The sequence below is a fragment of the Carcharhinus amblyrhynchos genome, chromosome 16 (genome assembly GCF_965287045.1).
Source record: "Carcharhinus amblyrhynchos chromosome 16, sCarAmb.v2.hapA, whole genome shotgun sequence".
NCBI classification, from domain to species: Eukaryota; Metazoa; Chordata; class Chondrichthyes; order Carcharhiniformes; family Carcharhinidae; genus Carcharhinus; species Carcharhinus amblyrhynchos.
In genome coordinates, this window is record NC_137339.1 from 55,418,669 (window position 1) to 55,440,431 (window position 21,763).

General features: G+C 45.4%; 1 protein-coding gene across 1 annotated transcript in view; it reads right to left on the bottom strand.

The window, feature by feature from the left end:
- Nucleotides 1-21,763, bottom strand: part of LOC145353736 (uncharacterized) — a 66,702-nt gene that overhangs the window by 9,703 nt on the left and 35,236 nt on the right. Inside the window, exons 5-9 of the mRNA XM_080204506.1 lie at nt 19,940-20,045; nt 18,319-18,412; nt 17,646-17,755; nt 8,019-8,160; nt 5,085-5,155 (exon numbers count right to left, since the gene is read on the bottom strand). Of these exons, the coding sequence (XP_080060632.1) occupies nt 5,085-5,155; nt 8,019-8,160; nt 17,646-17,755; nt 18,319-18,412; nt 19,940-20,045 (523 nt within the window). The remainder of the gene's footprint in view (nt 1-5,084; nt 5,156-8,018; nt 8,161-17,645; nt 17,756-18,318; nt 18,413-19,939; nt 20,046-21,763) is intronic.

Sequence of the window (21,763 nt, forward strand, 5' to 3'; positions counted from 1 at the left end):
CAAAAGGCGTTTGATAAGGTGCCTCACAAAAGGTTGCTGCAGAAGGTTAGGGTGCATGGAGTTGGGGGTAAGGTGTTAGCGTGGATAGGGGATTGGCTGTCTAATAGGAAGCAGAGAGTTGGAATCAATGGATGCCATTCTGGTTGGCAGTTGGTGACCAGTGGAGTGCCGCAGGGATCGGTGCTGGGGCCTCAACTGTTTACCATTTACATAGATGATCTGGAGGAGGGGGTTGATTGTAGGGTGATGAAATTTGCTGATGACACGAAGATGGGTAGAAAAGCAAATTGCGTGGAGAGTGTGGAAAGTCTGCAGAGAGATCTGGATAGGCTGAGCGAGTGGGTGAGAACCTGGCAGATTTTTATAATGTTAGCAAGTGTGAGGTTATCCACTTTGGTAGAAATAATGGTAGGAGGGATTATTATTTAAAAGGCGAAAAGCTGCAGCATACCACGGTGTAGAGGGGCCTGGAGGTCCTTGTGCACGAATCGCAAAAACCCAGTCTGCAGGTGCAGCAGGTGATCAGGAAGGCGAATGGGATGCTGGCCTTTATAGCGAGGGGGATAGAATATAAAAGCAGGGAGGTCTTGCTGCAACTGTACAGGGTACTGGTGAGGCCGCAGCTGGAGTACTGTGTTTAGTTCTGGTCACCACACTTGCGGAAGGATATATTGGCCTTGGAGGGAGTGCAGAGGAGGTTCACTAGACTGATACCGGAGATGAGGGAGCTAGCCTATGAAGAGAGACTGAATAGACTGGGTCTGTACTCGTTAGAGTTTAGAAGGCTGAGGGGGGATCTTATAGAGACGTATAAGATAACGAAGGGATAGATAGGGTAGAGGTAGAGAGATTCTTCCCACTTAGAAAGGATAGCAGGACTAGAGGGCACAGCCTCAAGATAAGGGGGGAGCAGTTTAGATTGGAGTTGATGAGGAACTTCTTCACTCAAAGGGTGGTGAATCTCTGGAATTCTCTGCCCGTTGAAGTGGTGGAGGCTACCTCGCTGAATATATTTAAGTCAGGTTTCTGATAGACAGGGGAATTAAGGGTTATGAGGAGAAAGCAGGAAAGTGGAGCTGATCCACTTCAGATCAGCCATGATCTGATTGAATGGTGGGGCAGGCTCGAAGGGCTAGATGGCCTACTCCTGCTCCTATTTCTAATGTTCTTATGTTCTTATAATCTATATTCTACTGTATCCTTTGACAACCTTCTACACTATCTGCACTATCCACACAACTCCACATATCTTTGTGTAGTCTGCAAACTTACTAACCCATCCATCTATATTTTCATCCAAATCATTCATATGTATCACAAACAGCAGAGGTCCCAGTATGGACCCCTGCAGAACACCACTAGTCACAGACCTCCAGCCAGAAAAACACCCTTCCACCACTTTCTAACTTCTTTGGGCAATTCTGAATCCAAGTATCCAAAACACCTTGGATTCCATGTGTCTTCATCTTCTGGATGAGCCTACCATGAGGACTTTGTTGAAAGTCTTACTAAAATCCATGTAGATAATATCTACTGCTCTACCCTCATCAATCACTTTCATCACCTCCTCAAAAATATCAAGTTCGTAAGACATGACTTGCCCCACACAAAGCCATGCTGACTTTCCCTAATTAGGCCACACTTTTCCAAATGGGCATAAATCCAGTCCCTTAGAATCCTCTCCTATGGCTTCCCAACTACCGATGTGAGACTCACAAGTCTATAATTTCCTGGATTATCCATATTTCCTTTCTTGAACAGAGAAACAATATTAGCTACTCACCAGTTTTCCAGGACCTCTCCAGTAGCTAGTGAGGATACAAAGATCTTTGTCAGGGCCCATTAATTTCCTCTCTTACCTCTCTCAATAGCCTGGGCATCAGGAATTGGCTAGCGGATAGGAGACAGAGGGTGGTGGTTGATGGTAAATATTCATCATGGAGTTCGGTTACGAGTGGTGTGCCTCAGGGATCTGTTTTGGGGCCACTGCTGTTTGTAATTTTTATTAATGATCTGGATGAGGGTATAGTTGGGTGGATTAGTAAATTTGCTGATGACACCAAAGTCGGAGGTGTGGTAGATAGTGAGGAAGGGTGTCATAGTTTGCAGGAAGACTTAGACAGGTTGCAGAGCTGGGCCGAGAGGTGGCGGATGGAGTTTAATGCGGAGAAGTGTGAGGTAATTCACTTTGGTAGGAATAACAGATGTGTCGAGTATAGGGCTAACGGGAGGACTTTGAATAGTGTGGATGAGCAGAGGGATCTAGGTGTATGTGTACATAGATCCCTGAAAGTTGGGAATCAAGTAGATAAGGTTGTTAAGAAGGCATACGGTGTCTTGGCGTTTATTGGTAGGGGGATTGAATTTAGGAGTCGCAGCGTTATGTTGCAACTGTACACAACTCTGGTGCGGCCGCACTTGGAGTACTGTGTGCAGTTCTGGTCCCCACGTTACAGGAAGGATGTGGAGGCTTTGGAGAGGGTGCAGAGGAGGTTTACCAGGATGTTGCTTGGTATGGAGGGGAGGTCCTATGAGGAGAGGCTGAGGGATTTGGGGTTGTTTTCGCTGGAAAGAAGGCGGCTAAGAGGGGATCTTATTGAAACATATAAGATGATTAGAGGTTTAGATAGGGTGGATAGTGATAGCCTTTTTCCTCTGATGGAGAAATCTAGCACGAGGGGGCATGGCTTTAAATTAAGGGGGGGTAGCTATAGGACGGATGTCAGGGGTAGGTTCTTTACCCTGCTGCAGTTGTAAATGCACCTAGTTTGGGGGCATTTAAGAGGTCCGTGGATAGGTTTATGGACGAAAAGGGATTGGTTTAGGTTAGTGGGTCATTGTTTTGTAACTGGTCGGCGCAACATCGTGGGCCGAAGGGCCTGTTCTGCGCTGTAATGTTCTATGTTCTATGTTATATTAACACGATTTCTTTCTTGATCTCAAAATGCGCTCGTATATTAGCGTGCTCCACACTATCCTCTATGTCCTTCTCCTTTGTGAATACCAATGCAAGTACTCATTTAGGATCTCGCCCACATCCTCTGTCTCCAAGCACAGGTTCCCTCCTTTATCCTTGAGTGGTCCTATCCTCTCCCTTGTTATCCTCTTGTTTTTAATGTGAGTAATGTAGGAAATATACAGTAAATGGCAGATCTCTTAAGAGTATTGATAGGCAAACGGATCTGGTGTACAGGTACACAGGTCACTGAAAATGGCAATGCAAGTGGGGAAGGTAGTCAAAAAGGCATACGGTATGCTTGCCTTCATCAGCTGGGGCATTGAGTTTAAAAATTGGCAAGTCATTTTGCAGCTCTATAGAGCTTTAGTTAGGCCACACTTGGAATATAGTGTTCAATTCTGGTCACCACACTACCAGAAGGGTGTGGAGGCTTTGGAGAGGATACAGAAAGTATTTACCAGGATGACGCCTGATATAGAGGACATTAGCTATGAGGAGAAGTTGGAGAAATTTGGTTTGTTCTCACTGTAACGACAGAGGTTGAGGGATGATCTGATAGACGTCTACAAAATTATGAGAGCCATGGACAGAGTAGATAGTCAGAAGCTTTTTCCCATGATGTAAGAGTCAATTACTAGGGGGCATAGGTTTATGGTGCAAGGGGCAAGGTTTAAAGGGGATGTACGAGGCAGATTTTTTACACGAGTAGTGGGTGCCTGGAGCTCATTGCTGGGGGAGGTAGTGGAAGTGGATACGGTAGTGACTTTTAAGGGGCATCTTGACAAGTACATGGATAGGATGGGAATAGAGGGATATGGTCTCTGGAAGGGTAGGGGCTTTAGTTAAATTGGGCAGCATTGTCGGCGCAGGCTTGGAGGCCGAAGGGCCTGTTCCTGTGCTTTAATTTTCTTTGTTCTTTCTAAAATGCCTTGGGATCCTCTTTAACCCTACTTGCCAAGGTCAGTTCATGGTCCCTCTTTGCTCTCCTACTTTCCTGCTTTCTTCATATACCTCATAGGCTATGTCTAATTTTAGCCTCCTAAACCTTACATATGCTTCTTTTTTCCCTTTTGGCTAAAATTGCAACCTCCTTGATTATCCAAGGGTCTGTTAATTTACCATTCTTGTTCTTCCTTCTTATTGGAACGTGCGGGCCCTGAACTCTGATCAGTAGGTCTTGCCCAATATCAGTTGCTCCAAATTAACTCTCCCTAGTTCCTGCCTAAAACTGTCTTAATTTGCCCTCCTTCAATTTAATACCTTCCCACAAGGTCCTGACTTATCTTTATAGCTATCTTAAAACTATCAAAAACATTACCTGATTAAATCACTTTGTCAGATGGTTCCAAGTCCAGCGCAGAGGAAGTTAATGCTTCTGGACAATTGCTAGGTAGACACTCACATGAGAACTTCCAAGAGGGATTCCCCAAATCTTCATTGGGTTGCCTACCAAATCTGACACTGGAGAGCCCGGAGGTTATGGATCAATTATATTTCAAGACATTATTATGGAATGTAGGAGAGCAGCACATAGCACAGTGGATAGCACCTCTGCTTCACAGCTACAGGGACCTGGGTTTGATTCCCAGCTTGGGTCACTATCTAAGTGGAGTTTACACATTCTCCTCATGTCTGTGTGGGTTTCCTCTGGATGCTCCGGTTTCATCCGATTGTCCAAAGATGTGTGAGTTAAGTGGATTGGCCATGCTAAATTGCTCCTTAGTGTCAGGGGGAACTAGCTAGGGTAAATGCATGGTGTTATGGGCATAGGGCCTAGGTGGGATTGTGGTCAATTTGATGGGCTGAATGGCCTCCTTCTGCATTGTAGGATTCTATGATTCTATGAGCTGACAGCAAACATATGATCAAAGGACTGTGTTATTGTGTGTCAGGTAACTGCTACTACACCCAGTGGCACGACTGAGCCTATCCAATTGGCAGACAGCATCTTGAAGGCAGGCTTACTCCTGAGATAGGGATAGAAATCTCACCTTAAAGTAATTAACACTCCCCCAGCATTAAATTGGTGCAGGGCAGCCATTGTGTCAGAAAAGTTGACATGGATCTGAAGCAGTCAGACTGCCACTTCACACACAATCCCAACAACACTCAATGTGTACACTACCTCCGAGCTAGTCCAAAGTCGATGATCTTAACTTGATTTCCATTTTGATCCACGCACAAGATATTTTCAGGCTGTAGGAAGCAAAATAAAAGACAGTAATTTCAACTAATGTAACAGCTCATCATCATGAGCGCCAGAGTATTACAATGAGGGATGTGGGATATATCAGAGTGTTGCAGTGAGGGGTATGGGATATAAAGTATTACAGTAAGTGATGTAGAGTATATCAGAGTGTTATATTGAGGGGTGTGAGATATATCAGTGTTACAGTGAGGGGTGTGGGATATATTAGTGTTAATATGAGAGGAATAAGGTATATCAGTGTTATTGTGCAATATTCAGACTCTTACTGTGAAGGGTGTAGGGTTAATAAATTGTTGCAGTGAGGGGTGTGGGTTATATCAGTGTTACATTGAGGGGTGTGGGATTTAGAGTGTTACAGTGAATGGTGTGGAGTATATCAGAGTGTTATATTGAGGGGTGTGAGGTTACAGTGTTACAGTGAGAGGTGTGGGATACATCAGAATGTCACAATGAGGGATGTGGAGTAGACCAGTGTATTACAGCAAGGGTTGTGGGATAGCTCAGTGTGTTGCAGTGAGGGATGTGGGATAGCTCAATGTGTTACAGTGAGGGATGTGGGATAGCTCAGTGTGTCTCAGTGAGGGATGTGGGATAGCTAGCTCAGTGTGTTACAGTGAGGGACGTGGGATAGCTCAGTGTGTTACAGTGAGGGATGTGGGATAGCTCAGTGTGTTACAGTCAGGGATGTGGGATAGCTCAGTGTATTACAGTGAGGGATGTGGGATAGCTCAGTGTGTTACAATGAGGGATGTGGGATAGCTCAGTGTGTTACAGTGAGGGATGCGGGATAGCTCAGTGTGTTACAGTGAGGGATGTGGGATAGCTCAGAGTGTTACAGTGAGGGATGTGGGATAGCTCAGTGTGTTACAGTGAGGGATGCGGGATAGCTCAGTGTGTTACAGTGAGGGATGTGGGATAGCTCAGAGTGTTACAGTGAGGGATGTGGGATAGCTCAGAGTGTTACAGTGAGGGATGCGGGATAGCTCAGTGTGTTACAGTGAGGGATGTGGGGTAGCTCGGTGTGTTACAGTGAGGGATGCGGGATAGCTCAGTGTGTTACAGTGAGGGATGCAGGATAGCTCAGTGTGTCACAGTGAAGGATGTGGGATAGCTCGGTGTGTTACAGTGAGGGATGTGGGATAGCTCAGTGTGTCACAGTGAGGGATGTGGGATAGCTCAGTGTGTTACAGTGAGGGATGTGGGATCGCTCAGTGTGTTACAGTGAGGGATGTGGGATAGCTCAGTGTGTTACAGTGAGGGATGTGGGATAGCTCAGTGTGTTACAGTGAGGGATGTGGGATAGCTCAGTGTGTCACAGTGAGGGATGTGGGATAGCTCAGTGTGTTACAGTGAGGGATGTGGGATAGCTCAGTGTGTTACAGTGAGGGATGTGGGATATCTCAGTGTGTTACAGTGAGGGATGTGGGATAGCTCGGTGTGTTACAGTGAGGGATGTGGGATAGCTCGGTGTGTTACAGTGAGGGATGTGGGATAGCTCAGTGTGTCACAGTGAGGGATGTGGGATAGCTCAGAGTGTTACAGTGAGGGATGTGGGATAGCTCAGTGTGTTACAGTGAGGGATGTGGGATAGCTCAGTGTGTCTCAGTGAGGGATGTGGGATAGCTCAGTGTGTTACAGTGAGGGATGTGGGATAGCTCAGTGTGTTACAGTGAGGGATGTGGGATAGCTCAGTGTGTTACAGTGAGGGATGTGGGATAGCTCAGTGTGTTACAGTGAGGGATGTGGGATAGCTCAGAGTGTTACAGTGAGGGATGTGGGATAGCTCAGTGTGTTACAGTGAGGGATGTGGGATAGCTCAGTGTATTACAGTGAGGGATGTGGGATAGCTCAGTGTGTCTCAGTGAGGGATGTGGGATAGCTCAGTGTGTCTCAGTGAGGGATGTGGGATAGCTCAGTGTGTCTCAGTGAGGGATGTGGGATAGCTCAGTGTGTTACAGTGAGGGATGTGGGATAGCTCAGTGTGTCTCAGTGAGGGATGTGGGATAGCTCAGTGTGTTACAGTGAGGGATGTGGGATAGCTCAGTGTGTCTCAGTGAGGGATGTGGGATAGCTCAGTGTGTTACAGTGAGGGATGTGGGATAGCTCAGTGTGTCTCAGTGAGGGATGTGGGATAGCTCAGTGTGTTACATTGAGGGATGTGGGATAGCTCAGTGTGTCTCAGTGAGGGATGTGGGATAGCTCAGTGTGTTACAGTGAGGGATGTGGGATAGCTCAGTGTGTTACAGTGAGGGATGTGGGATAGCTCAGTGTGTTACAGTGAGGGATGTGGGATAGCTCAGTGTGTTACAGTGAGGGATGTGGGATAGCTCGGTGTGTTACAGTGAGGGATGTGGGATAGCTCAGTGTGTTACAGTGAGGGATGTGGGATAGCTCAGTGTGTTACATTGGCGTCCCTGGCAGGGATCCCCTCAACTGGCTGTTTCCCATCTTCACAAACCCATTGTGAATGTGACATCTTGTTGGCGAGGTTTGCATATTCTGTGAAGGGGGATAATGTGGCCCTTTAAACGTGTGTAACTGTATTTAAATTCAAAGGGCAGGAACCTCATTATGTCACCGCTGAGGAGTGGGTTAATTTGGGAAATGGGATCCTGTCAGCAAGAACCTCGTTTCCTGATTTTTGCGAGATTTCACACCCACATCAGCATTCTCACTGACAGCAAGAAATGGGTGCTAAGTCATCCCTTTAGTATTAAATAATGTTCCAGTCAGGAGCCACTGTGGAGTGGGGAGTCAGGTGTATGAGAGTGTTGGGGAATAGGTTGGAGGGTGCCTCTCTCAGGCCTGTTCTCCATATCCATCATCAATCAATTGCAGTGAGGAATTTACCTTCAGATCCAAGTGGAGTACATACATGTGGTGCATGTAATGAACGCCCTGACAAATCTGCTTCACGTACACCATTGCATCCAGCTCTGTTAGTCGATAATTTTCATCAACAATCCTTTCAAACAGCTCTCCACCTCCCACACTGCAGGAGAAAAACACTTAAGTAATATATTCACTCCCTTATTATGCATTACAGAGCACTGAGAGAAGTCTGCTTGTTTGTGGTGACCCTCTGGCAGGTTATTTAGGTACACAGTTAGCTCACAGTACGTAGAGGAGCAGAGATGTAAATGTTCCATCGTTTACTGTTCCATCGGGGGTCAATGGGTGCTATTCGGATTGGCGGATGGTGACTAGTGGAGTGCCCAGGGGTCGGTGCTGGGGCCTCAGCTATTTACCATTTATATAGATGATCTGGAGGAGGGAACCGAGTGTAGGGTGTCGAAATTTGCTGATGACACCAAAATTGGTGGAAAGGCAAATTGTGCGGAGGGTGGGGAGAGTCTGCAGAAGGATCTAGATAGGCTGGGCGAATGGGCCAGGAAATGGCAAATGGAATTTAATGTTGGCAAGTGCGAGGTGGTCCACTTTGGTAGGAATAATGGTAGGAAGGATTATTACTTACGTGGAGAAAAACTGCAGCAGGCGACGGTGCGGAGGGACCTCGGGGTCCTTGTGCATGAGTCGCAAAAACCCAGCTTGCAGGTGCAGCAGGTGGTCAGGAAGGCAAATGGGATGCTGGCCTTCATAGCGAGGGGGATTGAATATAAAAGTAGGGAGGTCTTGCTGCGGCTGTATAGGGCATTGGTGAGGCCGCAGCTGGAGTACTGTGTGCAGTTTTGGGCGCCGTACTTACGCAAGGATATTTTGGCCTTGGAGGGAGTGCAGAGGAGGTTTACTAGGCTGATGCCGGAGTTGAGGGGGTTGAGCTATGAGGAGAGGCTGAATAGATTAGGCTTGTACTCGTTAGAGTTTAGAATAATGAGGGGAGATCTCATTGAGATGTATAAGATGATGAATGGGATGGATAGGATAGAGGTGGAGAGACTCTTCCCGCTCAGAAAGGATAGTAGGACTAGGGGGCATAGCCCCAAGATAAAGGGGGGGCGGTTTAGAACAGAGTTGAGGAGGAACTTCTTCACTCAAAGGGTGGTGAATCTCTGGAATTCTCTGCCCGTTGAAGTGGTGGAGGCTGCCTCGCTAAATATTTTTAAGACGTGGGTTGATGGGTTTTTGATGAGAGAGGGGATTAAGGGTTATGGGAAGACGGCGGGAATGTGGAACTGAGCCACAACAGATCAGCCATGATCTTATTGAATGGTGGGGCATGCTCGAAGGGCTAGTTGGCCTACTCCTACTCCTACTCCAATTTCTTATGTTCTTATGTTCTTATGTTCTTACAGGAACAATTATAATTCCCAATGCTACAAGTTCCTAGTGAATCTAAGTGGAAAACATTGAGTTTTTGTATATCAGTAAGGAATTGTAAAGATGCTGACAGCTCTGTTTCCAGCAAAGTTTCACAGTATGAATGACTGAAACTGTTTCTGTTCAAATTCTGCAGCAGCTACAGTTCATAGATGTGAGAGAACTATCTCACTTGTTGTGCACACCCATCTGTAAATGCTATGTGCCAGCCTTGAACAAAAATCAAAGGTAACAGGGAGATTACAAGGCTTTCCCACCAGAAAATATTAACATCATTATTAAAGAACACAAGAACTAGGAGCAGGAGTAGGCCACCTGGCCCCTCGAGCCTGCTCTGCCATTCAATAAGATCATGGCTGATCTTTTTGTGGACTCAGCTCCACTTATCCGCCCACTCACCATAATCCTTAATTTCTTTACTGTTCAAAAATTTATCTATCCCTACCTTAAAAACATTCAATGACGTAGCCCCAACTGCTTCACTGGGCAGGGAATTCCACAGATTCACAATACTTTGTGTAAAGAAGTTCCTCTCAACTCAGTCCTAAATCGACTTCCCCATATTTTGAGGCTATGCCCCCCAGTTCTAGTTTCACCCGCCAGTGGAACCAACTTCCCTGCTTCTATCTTATCCATTCCCTTCATAACTTTATATATTTCTATAAGATCTCCCCTCATTTTTCTGAATTCCAAAGAGTATAGCCCCAGTCTACTCAGTCTCTCCTCATAAGCCAACCTCTCAACCCTGGAATCATCTGAGTGAATCTCCCCTGCACCCCCTCCAGTTCCAGTTTATCCTTTCTCAAGTAAGGAGACCAAAACTGTACACAGTACTCCAGGTGTGGCCTCACCAGCACCTCATACTGCTGCAACATAACCTCGCTGTTTTTCAACTCCATCCCTCTAGCAATGAAGGACAAAATTCCATTTGCCTTCTTAATTACCTGCTGCACCTGGAAACCAACTCCTTGAGATTCCTGCATAAGGACATCCAGGTCACTCTGCACAACAGCATGCTGCAGTTTTTTTAACCATTTAAATAATAGTCCATTTTGCTGTTATTCCTACCAAAACGGATGAGCTCACATTTACCAACATTGTACTCCATCTGCCAGACCCTCACCCATTCAGATTAGCTATATCCCTTTGCAGACTTTCAGTGTACTCTGCACACTTGCTCTTTTAGGCAAACTCAGTGACCCAACTATAATTTGACATCAAATGTTTTGATTTGCAATGAATTTGTTATCAAACTTGATAGCTTGCTGAGGGCTGTCCAGCGCACTGAGGGCAGTCCGGCACGCTGAGGGCCAGCCGGTGCACTGAGGGCAGTCCGGCGTGCTCAGGGCCCTACAGCGCAGTCTAGGTTGTCCAGCACACTGAGGGCCGTCCGGTGCACTGAGGGCCGTCCGGTGCACTGAGGGCCGTCCGGCGCGCTGAGGGCCGTCCGGCGCACTGAGGGCCGTCCGGCGTGCTGAGGGCCGTCCGGCGTGCTGAGGGCCGTCCGGTGCGCTGAGGACCGTCCGGCGCGCTGAGGGCCGTCCGGTGCACTGAGGGCCGTCCGGTGCGCTGAGGGCCCTGCAGCACAGTCTAGGCTGTCCAGCGTGCCCTGGCTCTGTGGCACGCTCAAATGTGCAGAGAAATCAGGAGCGCAAAAAGGGGACACGAGATTGTTTTGGCAGATAAGACAAGGAGAATCCGAAGAGACTCTATAAATACATAAAGGACAAAAGAGTAACAACGGAGAGAGTAGGGCCTCTTAAGAATCAACGAGGTCATCTATGTACGGGTCCACAAGAGATTGGTGAGATCCAAAATGAAGATTTCTCCTCAGTATTTATTGTTGAGAAAAGCATGGATGTTAGGGAACTTGGGGAAATAAATAGTAACGTCTTGAGGAGTGTACATTAAAATGACTTAAAGTCTCCTGGGAATATGGTTCATTCATAGAGTCATAGAGATTTATAGAGGTTTACAGCATGGAAACATGCCCTTTGGCCCAATTTGTCCATGCCTCCCTTTCTTTTTAAAACCCCTAGGCTAATCCCAATTGCCCGCATTTGGCCCATATTCCTCTATACCCATCTTACCCATGCAACTATCTAAATGCTTTTTAAAAGACAAAATTGTACCTGCCTCTACTACTACCTCTGGCAGCTTGTTCCAGACACTCACTACCCTTTGAAAAAAATTGCCCCTCTGGTCACTTTTGTATCTCTTCCCTCTCACCTTAAACCTATGCCCTCTAGTTTTAGACTAGAAAAGTAGGTGCTGGAAGTCTTAAAGTGCATCAAGATAGATAGATCTCCAGGACCTGATGAAGTGTACCCCAGGACATTGTGGGGGGCTAGGGAGGAAATTGCACTGATACCTGAGGCACACCACGGGTCACAGGCCTCCAGTTTGAAAAAAACTCTCTACAACCACCCGCTGGCTTCTGGCAAGAAGCAAATTTTGTATCCATTTAGATACTTTACCCTGGATCCCGTGAGGTTTAACCTTATGCAATAACCGACCATGCGGAACCTTAGGGTCCCCTGGCCGAGATATTTGAATCATCGATAGTCATGGGTGAGATGCCTGAAGATTGGAGAGTGGCAAATGTTTAAAAAAGGTTACTGGGAAAAGCCTGGGAACAACAGGCCAGTGAGCCTCACATCTGTGGTAGGTAAATTGTTGGAATGTATTTTGAGAGACAGGATCTACAGGCATTTAGAGATGCAAGGACTGATTAGGGACAGTCAGTCTTTGTGATTGGAAAATCATGTCTCACAAATTTGATTGAGTTTTTGAAGGGGTAACCAAGAAGATAGATGAGGGCAGTGCAGTTGTTGTTGTCTACATGGACTTTAGCAAGGCGTTTGACAAGGTTCTGCATGGTAGGTTATTGCATAAGGTTAAATCTCACAGGATCCAGGGTGAGGTATCTAAATGGTTACAAAATTCGCTTCTTGACAGAAGCCAGAGGGCAGTGTAGAGAGTTGTTTTTCAAATTGGAGGCCTGTGACCAGTGGTATGCCTGAGGGATCAGTGCTGAATCCACTGTTTCTTATCATTTATATTAATGATTTGCATGAGAATATAGGAGGCATGGTTAGTAAGTTTGCAAATGACACCAAGATTGGTGGCATAGTGGACAGTGAAGAAAGTTATCTCCAATTGCAATGGGATTTTGATCAATTGGGCCAGTGGGCTGACGAATGGCAGATGGAGTTTAATTCAGACAAATGCGAGGTGAATGCATTTTGGTAGATTGAACCAGGGCAGGACTTACTCAGTTAATGGTAGGGCATTGGGGAGAGTTACAGAACAAGGAGATCTATGGATATATGTTCATAGCTCCTTGAAAGTGGAGTCACAGGTGGACAGAATGGTGAAGAAGGCATTTGGCATGTTAGGTTTCATTGGTCAGAACATTGAGTACAGGAGTTGGAATATCTATTGGAGTTGTACAAGACATTGGTAAGGCCGCACTTGAAATACTGTGTGCAATTCTTGTTATCCTATTATAGAAAGGATATTATTAAACTAGAAAGGGTGCAGAAAAAATTTACTAGGATGCTACCAGGACTTGATGGATTGAGTTATAAGGAGAGGCTGGATAGACTGGGAATTTTTTCTGTGGAGTGTAGAAGGCTGAGGGATGATCTTATAGAGGTCTATAAAATAACAATGGGCACAGATCAATTAGACAGTCGATAGCTTTTCCCAAAGGTAGGGGAGTCTAAAACTAGAGGGCATAGGTTTAACATGAGAGGGGAGAGATACAAAAGTGTCCAGAGGGGCAATTTATTCACATAGAGGGTAGTGAGTGTCTGGAACAAGCTGCCAGAGGTAGTAGTAGAGGCAGGTACAATTTTGTCTTTTAAAAAGCATTTAGATAGTTATATGGGTATGATGGGTATAGAGGGAATATGGGCCAAATGCGGGCAATTGGGATGAGCTGACGGGTTTTAAAAAGAAAGGGCAGCATGGACAAATTGGGCTGAAGGGCCTGTTTCCATGCTGTAAACCTCTATGACTCTATGAATGATCCATATTCCCAGGAGGCTTTAAGTCATTTTAATACGAGAGTCTATACATTCCATCCACCCACCAATATCAGGGTGTCAAGTCTCCCCCATTTCTTCTGTAGCTACTCTCTCCTTCTAGCCACCAAACTCTTGCTCCACCCTCCAGTTTCTAAACTCTCACCCCTCCCCTCCCACCACCTCTCACAATGAGAGGCCCATCCCTCTGATCTCTCTCAACGTTACCACCCTCCCCATGACTTCCATATTGCCACAGCCCTCACTGCTCCTGCATCAATTTCAGATTAACACCAGGAAAACATCACTTCCCTATGATCGGCAATCTCTGGTTGTGTTGGCTGTGGTGGAGGGTGGGGTGTCCAGTAGAGGAGGAAAGGAGAAGAACAGGAATGAGGAGAGGGGAGCATGGGATAGAGGAGAGAGCTAAAGGAGATGGAAAGGATGAGGAAGAGGGAAATGGGAAGGAGGAAAAGAGAAAAGAGGAAAGAGAGGAGAGGGAAAGGAGGGGAGAGAGAAGGAGAGAGCTTTTTGAAGGGGGCATTCAGGGGAGGGAGGGGAGAGAAAGGAAGGAGAAAGAGGGACATTGGATGTGGATGTGTGGGAGTGAGACCCAATTCACTGCATACATAATTAGCTGGGACTTCGAAACATTTTTAGCTGTATATTGCCACATTTGGCTGTGATCACTGCAGGATGGCAAATTGGCAATAATGATGTCAGTTGATAATTGTCATTTGACATTGCAAGTATGGTTTTCACTGAAAATGAAATAGAATGATAGCCAGATGATTGCTTCCAGTGCAGGTGATATCAAAAGATGGTAAAATGATTGTCAATGAGTGTAGTTGACATCAATTCATTGCTGTTGAAAGCAAGTGATGTCAAATAATATGAAAAATTTTGCATAGGGTTTGTTGAACAATTCTTCACTGACAGTAACTGAACACTTTTGAAGATAGATTGCTGTGCATGAAGGATCAGTGTATTCCTACAATCAGCAGATGAAATAAAGTGATTTTAAATGTATTAGCAAATTAATCCAAAGAAATTTAGAAAAATAATGACCTCACATTTAATTCCCACTTCCAAATCTTAAAATATTATCTCCAGATTTGCAGATAGTACAAAGTTGGATGGGATGGTGAACTGTGAGGAGAATGTAGAGATGCTTCAGTATGATTTGGACAGGCTGTGTGTGTGGGCATATGCATGGCAAATACAATCTAATGTGGATAAATGTGAAATCCACTTCGGTAGCAATAACAGGGAGACAGATCATTACCTGAATGGATGTGAATTGAGAGATGTGGATACTCAGCGAAAGCTTGGTGCCCTTGTGCGTCATTTGCTGAAAGTAAGCGTGCAGGTATAGCAGACAGTAAAGAAGACAAATGGTATGTTGGCCTTCATAGCGAGAGGATTTGATTATCAGAATGGAGTCGTATAGGATGTTAGTGTGACCACATTTGGGAGTATCGTGTGCAGTTTTGGTGTTCTTATCTGAGGAAGAATGCCCTTGCTATAGAAGGAGTACAGTGAAGGTTTACCAGGCTGATTCCTGGGATGGCAGGTCTGTCATATGAGGAGAGGATTCGGTTAGGATTGTATTCATTTTAGTTTAGGAGAGTGAGAGTGGATCTCATAGAAACTTACGAAATGGTAACACGATTAGACAGGGTAGATTCAGAAAGAATGTTCCCGATGGTGAAGGGGACCAGAACTAGGGGTCATAGTTTGAGGATAACGGGTAAACCTTTTAAGAGGTGAGGAGAAATTTCTTCATCCAGAGAGTGGTGCATGTGGAATTCATTGCCACAGAATGTATTGAGGCCAAAGTATTGTGTGATTTCAAGAAAAAAATTAGATATAGTTCTTAGGACTAAAGGGATCAAGGGATATGGGGAAAGGCGAGATCAGGATATTGAATTTGATAATCAGCCATGATCAAAATAAATAACAGCAGGGCCAAATGGCCTACTCCTGCTTCTAGTTTCTCTGTTTCTAATCATATTTAAAATCTTTCCATTGAAAAATTATTAAGAATCCCAAAAGTCCCAAATGGTTAGAAAAAGAGCAAATAAAATCAGAGCTTCAAAATCTTTCATCTTTCAACAATGAAAATATAGCTAGAGAAAGGTGAGGACTGTGAAAGATATGAACTTTACAAAATCACACAGTACAGAAAATTTGATCTATGGGATCTGCACTTTTAGTAACCATTGGGGTTACAGTCCCTTCAAATCACACAAGCAGTGGAATTGCAAAGAGTGGAATTATATAGGTTCCAGCTGTGACAAAATTCCTTGCCTCTGCGCATCTGAGTTTAGCTATTCCAAATGTGGAAACCTCTCTGATTCTTTACCTATCTCCCTTGAGCACTGACACCCTTAAATTCACAACCCAAACGTCTATGGAACTCTTTGTAGCAGAAGGCTGTAGAGACCAAGTCATTGCGTGTCTTTAAGACAGAGAAAGATAGGTTCTTGATAAATAAGGGAATCAGGGGTTATGGGAAAAAGGCAAGAGAATGGGGTTGAGAAAAGTGTCAGCCATGATTGAATGGCAGAGCAGACTTGTTGGGCTGAGTGGCCTAATTCTGCTGCTATATCTTATGGTCTTATTTTGATCAATTGGACTAGTGGGCCGATAAATGTCAGATGGAGTTTAATTTAGATAAATGTGAGGTGATGCATTTTGGTAGATCGAATCAGGGCAGGACTTACTCAGTGAATGGTAAGACATTGGTGAGAGTTATAGAACAGAGAGATAGAAATCATAGAAATCCTACAGTACAGAAAGAGACCATTCGGCCCATCGAGTCTGCACTGACCACAACTCCATCCAGGCCCAACCCCAATACCCCTCCATATTTACCCATTAATCCCTCTAACCTATGCATCTCAGGACACTAAGGGCAATTTTTAGCATGGCCAATCAACCTAACCCGCACATCTTTGGACTGCGGGTGGAAACCAGAGCACCCAGAGGAAACCCACGCAGACACAAGGAGAGTGTGCAAACTCCACACAGATAGTGACCCAAGCCAGGAATCGAACCCAGGTCCCTGGAGCTGTGAAGCAGCAGTGCTACCCACTGTGCTACCGGATCTAGGGGTACAAGTTCATAGCTCTTTGAAAGTGAAGTCACAGGTGGACAGAATGGTGAAGAAGACATTCAGCACGCTTGGTTTCATTGGTCAGAACATTGAATACAGGAGTTGGAATGTCTTATTGAAGTTGTACAAGACGCTAGTGAGGCCACACTTGGAAGACTGTGTACAGTTCTGGCCACCCTATTATAGGAGGGATATTATTAAACTAGGAAGAGTGCAGAAAAGATTTATTAGGATGCTATGGGACTTGATGTTTTGAGTTATAAGGAGCAGCTGGAGAGACTGGGGCTTTTTTTCCCTGGAGCGTAGGAGGATTAGGGGTGAACTTATAGAGGTCTATAAAATAATGAGGGGCATAGATCAGCTAGATAGTCAATATCTTTTCTCAAAGGTAGGGGTGTCTAAAACTAGAGGGCATAAGTTTAAGATGAGAGTGGAGAGATACAAAAGTGTCCAGAGGGGAAATTTTTTCACATAGATGGTGGTGAGTGTCTGGAATGATCTGCCAGAGGTAGTAGTAGAGACAGGTACAATTTTGTCTTTTAAAAAGCATTTGAACAGTTACATGGATAAGATGGGTATAGAGGATAATGGGCCAAACATAGGCAATTGGGACTGGTTTAATGGTAAAAACTCAGAGATATGGCCAAGTTGGGTCACCTGTTTCCATGCTGTAAACTTCTATGACTCTATGGCAAACAGTGTACACATTCACACACACAAACGCAGCACGACCATTCACTCAGAGATACGCAGTGCACACATTCATACTCAAAAATACAGCACAAACACTGTCTCAGATTAATGGGCTAGAATTTTACCACCGTGCCCGCCATGGAATTGACAAGATTGAGGGGCAAACAATGGAAATGTGGGTTGCCCTTGGGTGGGATTTTACAATTTCAGTATGAGCAAGACCATCAAATCCCATCCATGTAGTACACATTTAACTCACAACACCACACTAACACTCTCAGAGATATGCAGGACACACATTCGCACAAGAACTGAAGCACATTGTAGCATGATGCTATCATTAATGTGTATAATACTCACTATTCCATCACAAGAACCATCTCATTCTTGGTCTCAAAGGCATCATAAAGCTGAATGAGATTCACATGGTTCAGTAGATTCATAACCTGAACCTCATTACAGATACTCTCCTATGGACAGAAATAACAAGACATGAACAAGGGAAATTCAACAGATTTTAGTCACTTGCTGTAAAAACAAATGGTAGTGTCAAGGGAGGGAGAGATCAGATATGTACAACAGAGAGAATGACAGAGGAGGAGAGAAACCAAACACAGTGAGTAGAGAGTCGGGAGAGACTGTATCTCCCTGTCTAACTCGCAGTGTTTGAGGGATTTGTGGAGGGTTGGACAGCGTTTGCGGAGAATTGGTCAGCGTTTGCGGAGGATTGGGCATTGTTTGCGGAGAATTGGGCAGCGTTTGCGGAGGATTGGGCATTGTTTGCGGAGGATTGGGCAGCGTTTGGTTAGGAAACTAAGGGTTGGAAATTTGTATTAAATGCGCAGTCTCTAAGACTCCGTCAGAACACTAAACGCTCAGCCTCATTGAAACTTCCATCCCAAGTTACATGGTTCTCAGGCAAATGACGTTCTTCATTGCCCACAAACATTTCAGCCCCTCAGAAATGAGGGGAAATTCAGTGATTACTGTGTGTTTACAGCTGCTTCCGAATCAAAGGCATTTCCATCCTTACCTTATCCTTGACAGATCGAACTTTTATGATTTTCATGGCAAGTTTGAGACCTGACGATCGCTCTGTACATGGATGTACACTTCCAAATCGGCCCCTAAAATCAATCAGTGACAGGGCAGCTTATTCTATCAGACTCTGAGTCAAAACCGAACCCAATATCCCTAATTCTTTAACACTGACGTCCCATAAACTGCCGCACACTCACTCTGCCACACTCACTCTACTGTACCCTCACTCTGCCACACTCTCACTCTGCTGTACCCTCACTCTGCCACACTCTCACTCTGCTGTACCCTCACTCTGCCACACTCTCACTCTGCCACACTCACACACTGCCGTACACTCACTCTGCCACACTCACACTCTGCTTTACTCACACTCTGCCACACTCACACTCTGCTGTACTCACACTCTGCTTTACTCACACTCTGCCACACTCACACTCTGCTTTACTCACACTCTGCCACACTCACACTCTGCCACACTCACACTCTGCCACACTCACACTCTGCTGTACTCACATTCTGCTTTACTCACACTCTGCTGTACTCTCACTCTGCCACACTGACACTCTGCCATACTCACACTCTGCCACACTCACACTCTGCCACACTTACACTCTGCTGTACTCACACTCTGCCACACTCACACTCTGCTTTACTCACACTCTGCCACACTCACACTCTGCTGTACTCTCACTCTGCCACACTGACACTCTGCCATACTCACACTCTGCCACACTCACACTCTGCTTTACTCACACTCTGCTTTACTCACACTCTGCCGCACTCACACTCTGCTGTACTCACACTCTGCTTTACTCACACTCTGCCACACTGACACTCTGCCGTACTCACACTCTGCCACACTCTCACTCTGCCACACTCTCACTCTGCTTTACTCACACTCTGCCACACTCTCACTCTGCCACACTCTCACTCTGCCACACTCTCACTCTGCCACACTCTCACTCTGCTTTACTCACACTCTGCCACACTCTCACTCTGCCACACTCTCACTCTGCTTTACTCACACTCTGCCACACTCTCACTCTGCCACACTCTCACTCTGCTTTACTCACACTCTGCCACACTCACACTCTGCCACACTCACTCTCTGCTGTACTCACACTCTGCCACACTCACTCTGCCACACTCTCAGTCTGCCGTACTCACACCTTTCTGTGACACTGATATCTTCCACACTGTCCCTCTTGCGCCCCACCACCCTCGCGTCCTGTCGCTCTCATGCCCCGCCACTCTGGTGCCCCAACTCCTCTCTCTAATGCTGATATCTCACACTCTGTCGCACTCGCAGTAACAGCTCTCCAGAGCTCTGACATCCCAAACCCTGTTTAGTTCAATATATGATGTAGAGATGCCAGTGTTGGACTGGGGTAATCACAGGAAGAAGTCTCACAACACCAGGTTAAGGTCCAACCAGTATACCAGTTTACAGTTTACAGAAACTGGTTGGACTTAAACCTGGTGTTGTGAGACTTACGACAGTTCAATATATCCACTGACAAGATAATTCCAATCTACAGCACACAAACACTATATTGACAACATGCAAATATATAAATGTATTTCATATTTTTTTCTGCCAGAAATCCTCTTACCCTCCAAGAACATCCTTGAGGTTGAACTGGTAGAGGCTGCTGATGGGGACTGTTTGGAATGACACCATGCGATGCTCAAATGGAGCTGGCTGTGGCGGCCTGTCATCTAAACAGAATGTGATACACTGTCATTGATTAAATGTTTACAGAGGGACAGAACTTTTAGCAGATCCAATCTTGGAGAATGGAGCGAGGGACAGAGTTATTGACAGATTTGATCCTTGGCTGCTCCTTTGAGATCAAAGGGAAGTTGCTGAGATCCCGAAAAAATCTCACCATGACAGACAGCCAATGTCAGGCACAAACATCGTAACCAAAATTCTTCCATCCCTGAACACTGAAGCAATGTGGAAAGAAACAGAGCTTAACTTGTCGATATCACTTGACCTTCAGTTTCCTTCAGTTTTGTTGCTGGGCTGATTCCTCAACGTTCCCATACAGTGGAGTGCAGTCTACCGAAAGCAGAACTTGCCTTTGCTATTCTGCAGTTAACTTCTGCATCAATAGTCACTGCTTGAGAGAGGGTGCTGCCAAGATAGGTCCACTGCCTGTAGTTTCTGCCCTTTGATTATGATTATGGGTTCTGTGTATGGTGCATAAGGCTGGTGCATGACTTCGGTCTTTTTATTGTTGATGGTGAGTCTAAAGTTGTCACAAGCCGTGGAAAATTTGTCCATACTGACTTGCATCTCTGGCTCTGAGCCAGTATACAGGGCACAGTCATCGGCAAAGAGGAAGTCTCTCAGAACAGTCTCCTTCAATTTGGTAATAGCTTGCAATCTCCGCAGGTTGAAGAGTGAAATGTTGAGAAATCAGCCCAGCAACAAAACTGAAGGTCTACAGTGCCGCGATGCTCACTACCTTCCTGTATGCTGAAACATGGACTGTGTATCAAAGGCATGCAGGACAGCTCAATCATTTCCACATGACTTGTCTTCACAGAATATTACGCATCAGATGGCAAGACAAAGTACTAAACATTAAAGCTCTCTCTAGAACAAGTCTACCATCAGTCCACACACTGCTGATGAGAGTGCAGACCCGGTGGGCAGGTCATGTCATCCGTCTGCCAGGCAAGCACATATCCAAGCAGCTCCTTTTTTGGAGAACTCTCTGCTGGAAGATGCTCGATGGAGGGCAGAAGAAACGTTTCAAAGACACACTCAAGGCCTCCCTGAAATTGCTGGACATAGACATGACCAGCCAGGAAACGCTGGCACAAAACCGCCCTCCCTGGCACTCCCTCATCCACAAGGGCTGTCAAGCTTACAAAGCAAGGTGCATTGCTGAAGCACAACTTAAGCGCGAGCTGCACAAGTCCAGAGCCACCAGCTCAACAACTACAGTGTCTACACAAGTCTGTCCAAAATGTGCCAGGACATTCCGTGCCCGAATTGGCCTGATCAGTCGTCTTTGGACATATCGCATCCAGCCTCAAAATGACTGATGGTGTCGAGGATCTCATCGATGACGATGGACAAACAACAACTACGATATCACTTGAAATCTTCTCTGTGTTCTCTCACACAGTCTTCTCTGTGTTCTCCCATACCTTTCTTATCTTTCCAGCTAGCTTTGTATCATCAGCAAACTTAGGTATATCACTCTCTGTTTCTTCAGCTAAGTCATTTATATACAATCATAAATAGCTGAGAGCCCTCCACTGAACTTTGTGGCATTCCACTGGTTACAGCTTGCCAACATCAAATTACCCCAAAAACCCTACTCTATTTGTTCATTGACAAATCCTCCATCCATGTTAATATATCATTCCCAATCCCATGAACCTCATTTTGCATAATAATATCTTTTCGTAAGTACAAA